The sequence below is a fragment of the Terrapene carolina genome, unplaced genomic scaffold, assembly GCF_002925995.2.
Source record: "Terrapene carolina triunguis isolate 2854851 unplaced genomic scaffold, T_m_triunguis-2.0 Scaffold374, whole genome shotgun sequence".
NCBI lineage: Eukaryota > Metazoa > Chordata > Testudines > Emydidae > Terrapene > Terrapene triunguis.
Window position 1 is genome coordinate 15,663,979 of NW_020664725.1, and position 13,129 is coordinate 15,677,107.

At 40.0% G+C, this 13,129-nt stretch overlaps 1 protein-coding gene across 1 annotated transcript in view; it reads right to left on the reverse strand.

Moving 5' to 3' along the window:
* The window catches only part of CADM1 (cell adhesion molecule 1), a 290,324-nt gene that overhangs the window by 27,523 nt on the left and 249,672 nt on the right, over positions 1–13,129 (reverse strand). The window contains exon 9 of the mRNA XM_026657898.1: positions 1,478–1,510. Coding sequence (XP_026513683.1) covers positions 1,478–1,510 — 33 coding nt within the window. The remainder of the gene's footprint in view (positions 1–1,477; positions 1,511–13,129) is intronic.

Consider the following 13,129-nt stretch of genomic DNA (forward strand, 5'->3'; position numbering starts at 1 on the left):
CTGTAGTTTTAGTTGAAGTTCTAACCTCTTGTACACCTCTAAGTAGTTCTCCTCCCTCAGTTTGGACACATCAAACGGTTATGTCCACCCCTTAGTTGTCACTTAACCCAACCACTGTATTCATATTTAGCTCTTTTAATCTCCCATCAAATGTTAATGATCAGTAGGTTCCATAACTTTTTGCGTTCATCTGATTTTGAACGTTTGTTCAATGTAGTCTTTGTTTTATGAGGTCATTTGGGCTTTGTTACTTTACAATGGCTTTTCCTGCTGCAGCTGCTAGAAATGCATTCATTTACCAGGAGGCTTGACAAAACCGCTGTAACCATGTGAAAATGTGTAGCATTTAACAGACCCCGTCTGTGATCATAATTTAGAGGGGAAGGTGGGCAGTGTATGAATAATATGAAAACATCCTATAAGGATTTCTTGAACAAATTGAAAAAAAAATGTATTGCAAATTAGATTGCAAGTTCTTCAGGACAAGGACGGTTTTCCTCCTTTTTGTATTGTATATTATTATCGTATTCATTTAATATCTCAGTCCTCCTCCCTTCATTGTTGCCGAAGATATGTCTTACTAGTTGAGAAAGTGATTATTCCACATTATGGATGTATTGGCTTATCAAATTTCAGGGTGAAACATGGAACAGTTGCATTACCAAAGTGAAAAAAAAATTAATATTAATCCCTTTACTCCCTCCAAAATATGGATTAGAATTCATTACAATTGTCAGGTTTGGTGTTATTTTGTTTTAAAAAAAAGTAATTTGTGCCAAGCTCTTTGTATGCTGGAATTTTGGCCTGAAGTGAATATTTGAACATGGTTTAAAAATAGGGAACAAGAAAAGCTGTCAAGCTGATAGACTAATTTGAACAGAAGACAAGGATTGGTTTGCTAGACTGCTATGACAATGAGAAGAGTTGGTTTTTCTTTTTAAAAGCTCTTCTCACAGGGTGATGATGAAAACTTTACTCCCGACCTATGAGATGAGAGGGTCTTCCGTGGAACGTCTACAGAATATCAAAAATATCACTTGTCTCCAACAGACTTAAGGGATTCAAGTTCTTCCCAAACCAAAAACACTGCTGAAAATTTTATGCATCTCTTAAAAAATTAAACTTGAGTTCACATTTTCAAAAGCCAGATTTCTTTTTAATCTTTGATGTGATTACCCCAGTAATAAGGATTACTAAAAATCAGTCACTCCCTTTGTACTGCTCTTACATGCATGCCATTTCCATCAGTTTGGGGAATTGCTGCTAGTCTAGGACTGTAACAATTGGTGGTTAAACTCAACAGAAATGACAAGACTAGACATCCTTTCAAGCCTTAAAAATTATGTTATATTTATGAGATCAGTCCACTTGAAACATGATTTCCCTTGAAGACTACATTCCCTTCCCCCCCACCCCCAAGCTTGTCTTGCCACTCAGCAGTGCTGAGAAAGTAGATAAACAGGAATGTGATACCAACCGTGAACTGCCGGTTCTGTCGTCGCCGTTGTGTCTACACACGGGAACAGAGGATTGGAGGAAGGGAAGAAACAGGAGGAACGGCATGCAAAAAAAGGGAAAATGGAAAAAATGGAACAGATAATATATGAGCAAGCTTTCAAAGAACATTGCGTGACAAGCAATAATAAAATGAAAGGCAAAGCATTTGAAGTGAGTTGCACTGTTTAAAGGACATGCCTTGAATTCAAAAGCTGTGAGCCTGAGGAAAACAGTAAATTCTTTGTTTTTCTGGAGTCTTGCCAGGAGGATATTTACTGTTGGTCAAGAGCTAAGGGGAACATGAAATGTGGGGAACACCACCAGTGTCAACTCTTTGGTTAAGTACTCCCAAAACACAGATGCTCAAAACTAGGACAGAGACCTAAAAGCCTGGAAATGGTTTCATACATTCAAACATTGCCTTCACTAAAATCTTCCCCTCCAGCCTGTTCACCCCTGGTCCTTCATTACCAATCAGAAGTCAATCAATCAGCCTCAAGTTTCCCATCCTCCAGCTGATGCCAAGAAACCTATAAGTGCTATAATGCATGGTTTAATTTCGACATCCAGCTCATTTTAGGATTGATCAGGAGGTAACAATTAAGCAACAGGGAGATGATGAGGACTAGCACACAGTGTTTTCACAGACCACATTCACTCAGAAACACTTATTAAATTTGTAGGTGGCCTTTTTGCTTGGTTTCTAATGAATCATGCACCAATGAGACATTCATTTGATTGAAAAGTACAAGTCTTCGCAGAATACTGGGGCGGCAAGTGGAGATTGCCAGTTCCTCTGCTGAGAAATATCGCCTGATCTCTGATCCTTTTTTAGTCTTTTATGCTAAGCTCTGAAGAAAGCATTTATTTTTCAAGAGGCTGAGTGTCATATGTTACAAGTTAAATATATTGCATTGTTTTCATCTAACCTCGAATATATTGGTTTAGAAAACTTGCTTCACATCAAACTGTGAAGCTTTGTTAAAGGCTTTTGAAATATTTTTGGAGTTGCTGCTTAATGTGAACACACAGACAGTTTATAAAGACTAAACTGTATTTTGGATGAACTTCCTACCACCTCATCTCTGAGTGTCCTGGCGATTAGATTATCTTCCCAAAATTCCCTATCCTAACTGGGTCTATTCAGCAACAACACTGTAAATGGAAAATCCATCTCCATTTGTTGACTGACACCTGGTTCTACTTTCAGACTCCCATTACTATGCTGAATGGGGTCAGAAAATCGTTACTACATGCATTTGTTGGTTGCATGCTAGAATAGGCTGGTTATTCAGAATGTATCTGTAAATTGTCAATACTTACAAAAACATTCGCAAACTCTCAGTAAAGTACAGACGTGGTCATTCACATCAGAAAGGGGCTTCAAAGGACTACATTTGGACTACAAAGGCAATGTTTAAATGAACAAAAGCATCTGTCAAAGTGCAGAGCAGCACTCCAAAACATATAATTTCTGTAAACTAGCCAGGAAGTTTAGTTTTATAATTACAGTACACAATTTCACATAGGCGTTCCCCCTCAATTAACATGCTCTCCTCAGAACCATAGGAACTGTAGTCTTTCCACACTCAGAATAAGCAATAGGAAGCATGAAGGGCTATTCCTCCGTAATTTAGCTAAGGACAGTCTATGTTTGAATTTCTGGACCATCAGTGAAGACGAGAATCACACAAGGAGTACACAATACTTACAGATTCAAAGTCTGCACGCTTTAAATATCAAAGCAAAAAAAAAAAGCACAATTTAACAAACTCTACACCAAGATTTGCATGACAGATTATCAAGCCATCATTAATCTGTTCCCACTGCCAACATATACTGTTCTGATCTTGGCAATCAAATCTAACATGTTCTTAATATGCTAGCACTCGTTCTCATGCTGGGAACTTTGGTGAAGGCAGCATGGAAGCCTTCCAAAACAAAAATGAGAACAAGAGTGGGACTTTATCCTTTTGGAAGCAGCATTGTGATAATGCCTTATTTTAAACAAGCAAATGGTGAAAGGCAAAATGGAGGGGGGGGTAGGGAGTGTTGTTTAGAAAGAATTACAGAACTGTCAGCTCTTGAGATACCATCTTGGCATCTACAAACAGTCTCAATTTACTGTCTTCCTGAAATAAAAAAAGTTATGTCAGCATTAAGATTAAATAAAACTGTGCTAGAAGCAACCTTGTACTCATATGCTGGAAAAGATATTAGTCAAGAAACAGTGTGAACTGGACAGTGCATCTCGCTTCCTCTTCTGGGGACAGAGACCAACAGCTTTACAAAAATAAAGTTCTCAAGCAGTTTATAAGCGAGAACAAATATCCAAGTCAAACAACATGTTTGCTGCAGCTGGAATGGTAAAGTTATGATTAGCAAATGGATTGGATGATTACAGCAGGAAACACAGACCAGTTAAAGGTTTAGAACGTGATTTCTGGAGGTCCTTCTCAACTCCACCATCTTCTTTCAGAACAAGGATTGTATACATATTTTTACTTCTTTTAACACATGGTACAATGCTGCACTGCAGAGGAATGATCTCATGTTCAGAGATTTAAAACAACACACACTTAAGGAAGATTATTTTGCATCACGAGAGAGAGAAAATTAGCCTGTTGCTGTGCTCCTTTGGTACGAGTCTAATGAGTATATGCAAAATGGTGTATAAATCACTCAAGAACACTACTGTTCTGCTTGGCGTAAGAGAAGAAATATAGCAGTAACGGGAAAGACTGTGCGGGCTGCTACTGCTAGAATCTCTTATGATTTTACCATGGGTTGACTAGTTTTTAAAATAATTCTCTGGATTTTAGCATGGTTACCCACTTTTAGTTTTATTTCATACTGAGGAGAACCATGTCACCCCACTGATTAACTTTACGGTCCAATTTCTGGAGGGAGCTGTGTGTTATTTTCCTAGTTTAAAGGTCCAGTGAAGTCAATGAGAGTCTTCAGTGACTTCGGCAGGCATTTGATCAAGTCCCCTAGTGATGGAGGATAGCAACAATCACATGAATTTTATCCTATGGTGCGGACACTGGATGTTTTCTATTCTGAGGTGAGTACAGAGGATAGAAGGAAGAATACAACAAAACATTGAGGTGGAGTAAACGCATTGTTCATCTTAAGGTAAAACAAAAGAATCAGATTTTAATTAGTAAGGCTCAGCTAAAATTGTTTTATGTGGTGTAGTAAAAACAATCCAATGGCCTTTCCAGTTCTACACATCCATAATCCTACTGTGTTCACTAGATCAGTGGTTCTCAACCAGGGGTACACCGAGGTCTTCCAGGGGGTACATCAACTCATCTAGATATTTGCCTAGTTTTACAACAGGCTACATAAAAAGCACCAGTGGAGTCAGTACAAACTAAAATTTCATTCGGACAATGACTTTTACTGCTCTATATACTATACACTGAAATGTAAGTACAATATTCATATTCCAATTGATTTATTTTATAATTATATGGTAAAAATGAGAAAGTCAGCAGTTTTTCACTAACGGTGGGCTGTGACACTTTTGTATTTTTAGGTCTGATTTTGTAAGCAAGTAGTTTTTAAGTGAAGTGGAACTCGGGGTACACAAGACAGATCAGATTCCTGAAAAGGGTACAGTGGTCTGGAAAGGTTGAGAGACACTGCACTAGATAGCTGTTTTATGAGTATCATCAAACATGGTATCCCAAGAAGGAATTTCTCCGCTGATATAAAGTTGCATATTTCACTTAATGTTGATTTCCTTTTTGCATCAGACATAGGACTCACTCAGTTTACCGTGACCAGGACTTGACTGAATTAAACCTCTAATACACATTATGTTGTGGTAGAATATGAAGGTATCTGCAAAATGGGAAAACACTGGCAACATTCAAGTCTTTAGACACCAGCCATTTAACTAAGTAGCAAAAAAATGCATTGCTTCAGAGGCAGCGGGGCAATATTTAGTTGAAACAGTGGCACAAGCGCTCCACTGTGGCACATTCTCATTCTTTCATATGGCTTCTCTCCAACTGAAAATTGTTCACTGAGCGTGACAGACTGCGGGTTGAAAGCTAATCCATAAATTAGTCCATAGTCTTGAACAGAATGAACAGCATAAATGAAAACGAAAATCTTAGGAACAAAATTAAATGCCTAAACTTAAAATGCTTTTTCTATTTCCAAATGAACTGCAGTGTTACTATCTTTAAGAAGCTACAGATTCGCTGGGGCTTTTGAAAAACAAACCCCATACCGGAATGGATAGAAGAGTAGCATCTAAAAGTGCACATAAGGCTCAACTGCACCCATTTCACGTGTCAGTCTTTAAACCAAACTAAGAAGTACAAACACAATATAGTTCCTTTCTAGTTTATTTCCTTCATTAAAAGTAAAAAAGGAGCCAATAGGCTTTCCAATCAGACTCACTGAAATCGTGTTCCATCTGCTTTTTTCAGATTTCTTCACATTTAGAAAGCCAGGGCAAGCATGAGTTCCCTTGATGTTACCATTTTTACAGCAATGCCCTAAGTAATGAATGCTCTGTGTATTTATGAAAAGAATATTATTTTCCGGTTTATTTCAAATCCATAAGAGATAGTAAAAGGAATACTGAAAAAAATCTATTAATTTCCACTGACCTAATGCCTAGCTTCATTTCATTTATGTTACACTTCAATTAAACTGAATGGTGGCAGGAGGGAGGATGAGGTGAATTCAAGCCTACATATAATGCCGAGCCGCAGCCATCCTTTATCTCTAAAGTCTTCCCAGAAGAATGATGAATGGACTCCGTGTTTGATATTGTAAGATCATGCTTTGTAAAATAATTCCAAGTTGGCTTCAAAGCTTTTGCAGAGGTGTACTGCACTGCACCCCCGAGACAGCTTCATTTGCAGACCAAATGTTTCACAAAAATAATCAGGATCTGCTGAGTAACTTTGTGTAGTTGGGGGGGGGTAAGGGGGAGAGAGAGCATTCTAGATCTGGTGCTGCAACTTGGTCTGGGATTTTTAACATTTCTTCCAGAAAGCCCTACAATATGCACTCTCGCTTAGGCCCCAGCCTTGCAAAGAAAACTTAAGAGAAACTGCACAGAGCTCCCTGAAGTCAAAAAGGCTCCACACCTTTGCCTATGCTCCTCTCTTTGCCGGATAAGGGGTTTAGTAGCTATTATTTTAGAATGAGGACTCTTCCTACAGCATGCACAGATATTGGAAGCTACTAGATATACCAGCGGTCATGGAGAAGCCCTGTGAATTTTGAACTCAACAAAATACTAAGTAGATATTTAGACTATATCTTGTTGGAGACGTGGAATAAGCAGTTTTATTATTTTTCCATCAGTCCTCTTGCTTCAAAATAGACAAGTTTTCTGAAGATACACAATTAAGTAAAAATGATTGCTGCAGTACTTTATTCATCACAAACAAGTAACAAACAAATCAAAGTGCTCTGGCTGTTATTGACAGAGCAGTGGGGTAAGACTGGCTTAGTTATTTCTTTGCAGGCATGTAGGTTATTCTCTCCCTTTTCCCCTTTAATGCGGTCACATACTGGATGAAAATGTCAGAGGAGTACGATGTTAACGGTAAATTAACCTGACATTTTATCAGGGACACAGGGAAGCTTCTACAGAAACCAAGAACGCTACAATAAATAATTTGGGGAAAGGAATGACTAAGCGGTGAAAATCTCTGCACCAGCCTGTGAAGCATTGCGTGGCACCAAACACCAAGCTTTGTGTGTGTGTACATTCAAAGTTTACAACGACAGAGTACTGCGAGGCTCTTATTTTCAGATTCATATTTTCTGATTTTCAAACGTCAAGTTGTATACACTGCTGCATCTTTAAAGAAGCATTCAGAAAAGGAGACAAAACTGCTGCTGGGGCCATCTGTAGTTCGCCCAGACCAGGTTGGAATTAACCACCATCATCCATTGTAGAAGTTCATGGGAAAGAAATAAGTTTTCCATTTATCCATCTGAACAGCAGCACCGGCATCACAAAGTGTCAGCAATAGTAACCGATTAGGCACAAAGCTTCCACATCCACTGGTACATATGTAGCCCCATTAATCCACACGGTCTCTGAACCTCCCACAAACCTATTGCTCAAAATACCTTTCAGCAAAGAATACGTTTTACTGCATACTTCCCACCTATCACTTTTTTGGATTACTCCTGGAGTAAATCCCAGACAGCTGTAGTTCATCACACTAGCAGCTGAAATCAGGAAAAGGACAAACTTGTGGTGGGAATAAATTTATCATTTTAAATGAGTTTTCTGGGATGTAAATTCCAATTTTAAAATGGTGCAACGTTTTTCTTAGCTAATGAAGACAAGAGTTCCCATTTTTATATTAGATACCGATGCAAAGATGGGGAAAAAATTTCCACTGACTTAGTTTCAGAATCTAAGTTTAACCTGTCCTTCAGGAAGAGCGTTTAGGACAGGAACTCAGTGCTATTCAGAGGAATTCATCTGGGAAGGCAGGAAATCCTTGGAATTTTTAGGCACCAGCACTATAGCTTTAGCCTACAGAATATTTACGTGTGAAATCATTCCAGGGTTGGCAACACCTACTTTATTTATTTATATATAAAGACAGTCAAGTTGTTTAGTCCCCACATTTAAAATTTCACAAAACGGAATACTAATAAAACATTAACATTTAAGTGAAAATGTATGAAAAATACTTCATTTCTACTTCAACAACCTCCTCTGGTGTTTGCAACCTAAACAGTGGAGCATTTACATAAGATTTGGAAGTAGATTACTAATTTTACTTTCTAATGCTTAAATTTAAAAACAGCAGAAAAACTGAGAAGTTTGTTCTACTTTTACCATTTGGTTTTAACCATTTATGGCAGCGTTTCTCAAACTCCATTGCACTGCGACCCCCTTCTGACAACAAAAATTACTACATGACCCCAAGGGGGGGGGGAGGGGGCGCAAAGCCAAAGCCCAAGGGCTTCAGCCCCAGGTGGGGAACCTGTAACCCGAGCCCCAGCAAGTCTAACGCCAGCCCTGGCAACCCCATTAAAATGGGGCCGTGACCCACTTTACGGTACCGACCCACAGTTTGAGAACTGCTGATCTATGGTATCACCAATAAGGATGTGTTTATTTTTAAACCTTTCAGCATCTCTTTAACTTAAAAAAATGTTTTAATACATTTTAAAAGATTTCACAATTATTTTAAAGGCAAGTCATCTGATATGAAACCTGCCAGTCCAGGATCAGGATGTGAGGAGTTGCTGAGGAGCCTTGATATTGCTACAGGATTGCACTTGAGTCTCTGTACAAGTTATAAAGGAACATCCATGCAATATAGACTCAAACATGTAATCTGCAACACTAGGGATTCCCTAGAAGTGTGCTAAGTACATCCCACGTTCCGTTAAAACGGCTGCCATGTTACACGCAAGTCCCAATAGCAGGGGAGGCAACCAACATGAGTGTACAGGTACACAATTAATTGTTTATGTGCTGAGGGGAAGAAAATTAGCCCTACAGAGGGTAAAAATTCTTTAAAAGGCAGACCATTTTTTTTATACTACATTATGACCAAAGAGAAGGATTTTTTTTAAAAAAAATTAAGAACTTTTCTCTCCCAGGATAGAACAGCTGTCCAAAAACAGTATTTCAAGTGAGGACTCCAGGGGCAATTTAAATTATGCAGTTTGCTCTGCCGTATCATATTGTACATCTTAATGAACAAAGCCACGAGGACAATTTGAAATGATAAAAACTAGGATTTGCCAGTGATAACTGCTGAAATGCCAAAGGATGGTCAGAAAATCAGGGTAGATACTGAAAAGATCAAACCATCATGTGATAAATCGTAAGTAGCAAAGCAGCAGAGACAGAGCAAATGGTTTAAAGGTTGTGCTCTTTCAGACGCTCCATGACTTCCCCACAGCACTACAGAACTGTTTTCAGAGTTCAGCTTGACTGATCAGGTCAAGTTCATGCCAGCAGCTTTCACAGTCACATCAGGAGTGAGTGTGAGAGTGAGAGAAAGACACTTATGCTCAGGAAGTGGACTGATTGGACAATGAAGGCATGCCAAGACTTGCCTTAGGATGTCATCTAGAGTATGGAGAAGAAAGCGTGGCTGGCCGGTGAAGCATGGCTGATGACGGCAGTGGCTGGCTGGCAAGGGGGCAGCACTGAACAGGGATTGTTAATGGGCTGGAGAGGAATTTTGTACAGATCAAGGGCCATATTTTGTAACAAAACGTATTATCTGTTACAGCGACGCAAGCTCTCTGGTGTAGAAAGCATGCCTTCCTGTAATGGCTGTACAACACCGCCTAGCACGTATGGCTTTATACGAATCATCAAAACAGGTGTTTCCACTGGCGACTATGGCTGAAGAACCTACTGAACATGCCCAAGCACAAATGGGCCCTTCCTAAGCCCGTTCTTATTTACGGTAGAAAAAGTGAGCCCTCAAAGCATCTTCAGTACCTGAATCAGGAAGCGTTCTCTACACTGGAGGGGGCATCTGGTAAGGAGTGCAGTGTAAATGCAGAGAATAGGAGCTTTGCCAATGAAAACTCTCTCAAACACAGCTCATTTTTCTTATGAAGATGGGGTCCTGGCAGAACCGCCCTCAGCTTCCATGCAATGCCAGCTGAGTGTGTCCCCAGCTTGTGTGGGGAATGAAGGGAGAGAAGTTGAAGCATAATGGAGATAAAATCTCCCCCGATTTGAAGAATCCCATTTAAAAATGCTTAGAATTGGTTTGGGTGGAAGACTAAGCATGAAAAAAGGAACTCTACCACCTCTGAACAAAGTCAATCACCAGTATTCAGACTATATGCTAGGGATGGCCAAAATGCAGCTTGAGTTTTCAGTTAAAGTGTGGCTTGCAGAGCCCCCCCACACCTCCCCACCATTCTCCACCTATGAGACTGGGGTGGTGGGGCTACGGGATTCTGCCCTGCGAGGAGGAGAGTCGCAGGGCTTCAGCCCCATGGGAGTTGCCTGCCGGGGCTTGGGACTTCAGCAGGAGTGGGGCTGAAGCCCTGAGCCCCGGCAGATGTGCCTTGCAGGGCTGAAGCAGGCACGCCCTGGGTCTGGAACTTCTGAAGATTATCGTATGTGGCTCGGAGGGTCAGTACATTTGGCCACCCCTGCTATGAGAGAACATTTCAGTATTTTGGAGGCAATACAATTAGAAGTTATGTATTGTCCTTTGAGGCTTTTAAGTAGTATTTCTACACTACTACTGTACATAATTCTTGCAATGATGCTAGTTTGTAAATGGATTTCACTTGCAAAACCCTTTACTGGGAAGAAAGGAAGATAAGCTTCAGTATAAAACTGCAGGAACTTACTCATCGGTGTTTGGCTGCTGAAGCTTCTAAGGTTAACAGGGGCTGCAATGAACTAAACAATGCAGGGGAAGAGTGGAAATTAATTTTTATATCCATTTGTCAGACTTGGGTTTCCAGTTAAATTTAGTAGACTGTCTAGTCTCTGTAGAAATGGAGATGGAAAATGTTCAGTTCCATAACCTTTAATCTATTTGGAGAGAGGAGCAAATGTTAAATTCCATGAGTGCAGATATTGAGCCTTCAGGATAAGATAAATACATATATAGCTGCTTGCTAAGACACAGTAACTCTGCAAGATCACATCCATCAAAGAGAGGGATTTGACAAAGTTGTTCTAGTAGCAATTTCAGTTTAACAACGCCTCAGTGCTAGCTCGTTCATTAGCACAAAAGCATTCTGTGCTGAGAGAAGATACAGCTCCTGGATCAGGAGGTTAAAGTATATCTGTAAGGTGGCCTCAAATCTCAAGCTGATAGGCCAGCAACAGAATGAGACAGAAACAGAAAGTCCACATTGAAACCAAGGAATTTGGCACAATTGGCCTGTTTCTGCCCTCATTAGAGTCAATGGAAAAGTTCCCATCGATTTGGATTAAGAGTAAAACAGAGTACAATGTCACTAACACAGTCTGGCCCCACTCACACGGGTCAAACCAGATTAACTGATGAGGGTTATGGCTGAGCATAAACGGTGTTTAAACATGTTTTTTAGCTCTGTTTTAGAAGCCAGAGTACCTGGGGTCTTTTTCACCCTGTTATACTCACTCGATAGGTAAGGGGAGAGAGGTTTTTACCATCAGGAACAGGCAAAAATGGGTGTTTGATTGCTGCAAGAATCATACGATACCCATGACTTGCCCACTATAAATGGCTGTCAGATCTCACCAGGCATGTGGATCTCTCTCAGAGTCTAAAGAAGATCTTACGATCTTGATGTGTCTGTGTCAACCACAAGTGAACTGTCAGAAATCCGGGGAGCTAAATTTAGATTATTAGGATCATCATCCTCAGGTCCCAAGGCCATTACAATAACTCTTCCAGAAATGCTCCAAAGGCAGGGCCAGCTGACAGGGAATGTTACATGGGAGAAGGCAGATTACAGAGGAAGAACAGTAGGGAAACTTGAGAGAAGGGGAGGGCACAGTGATGGAGCCAGCTAGTGCATCAGCAGTTCAACGTGCATTTTGAAGAATGACTGACACTAAAAACTACAAAGACAGCCTGGATTACAGGGGTGGGGTGGCCAGTAGATTTCTGATCCAAGCGAGTCTCTGGGGGAAGGACTAAGAATTTGTGTGGCTACAAAAGCTAACTCATAAGAGCACAGATTTTATACTGAGGGGTGCTGCAGCAGCCTGGGGATCAAAGGGTGAATGGTAAATGCAGAATATCGAATAATCAGTGAGGCAACAAAATCTGCAAACATCAGTAATAGGATCAAGCCACTAAATAACAGAGGATGTAATATAATCAAGTTCAACATCAGTTAAGGGGGACTCATACCAAGAGCCAGTGAGATTTAGTTTCCAGAAGAGTGACTTTTATTTAAAAAAAGAGTGAGGAAGCTAGGAGCACCCAAAAGGAGAAGTTGGAGAACTCTGTGAATCAGCATGGAGGTTGCCTAATTGTAGTCTTGGATGGTAGCAACGATCGAAGCATTTGAGCTACAAACAACATGTAATTTATTATTCAAAACAGCTACGATATTGAGTGTGGAAGGGTAGCTTAGCAGAGTACCCATCTATACAAAAAGTACTAAAAGTGAGCCCAAAATGACATGTTAGCAATACTTAATTTCATTTCCAGGACAAAAATGAGAACATTATTAGTGTTACAAAGCACCACATGAATAGAATGCAATAGGGCCAAAGCAGCTTGGTTCCTGAAAGGGTAAGTAAGCCTCTGTAACCATTTACAGTTCTTTGAAAGCATTAACAAAACAGTGGATAAAGAACCACCAAGTTACAGCATTCCTTTAGACCAAGAGACACTTGATAAAAAGTCTCCCCACAAAAGGCTCTGAAGGAAACTTTGACAAGATGAGGTGAGAAGTTAAAGACATATTATGGAATAAAAAGTCGTTAAAAGATAAAAACTGTAATAAATAGCCAAGTCTTGAGATGGGAAAAAGTTAATGCCAGCATGTTCCGAAGTTCAATAGTAAGGAGGCTGACAGTGGACCTGGAAGGAGGAAGACAGTGACATGGCAAAATCTGGACAACACGACAGATGAAACACACTGGGACAAGAGCATGTTAAGGCACATTGGAAAGAAGGTTTTAAATTAATTGTCC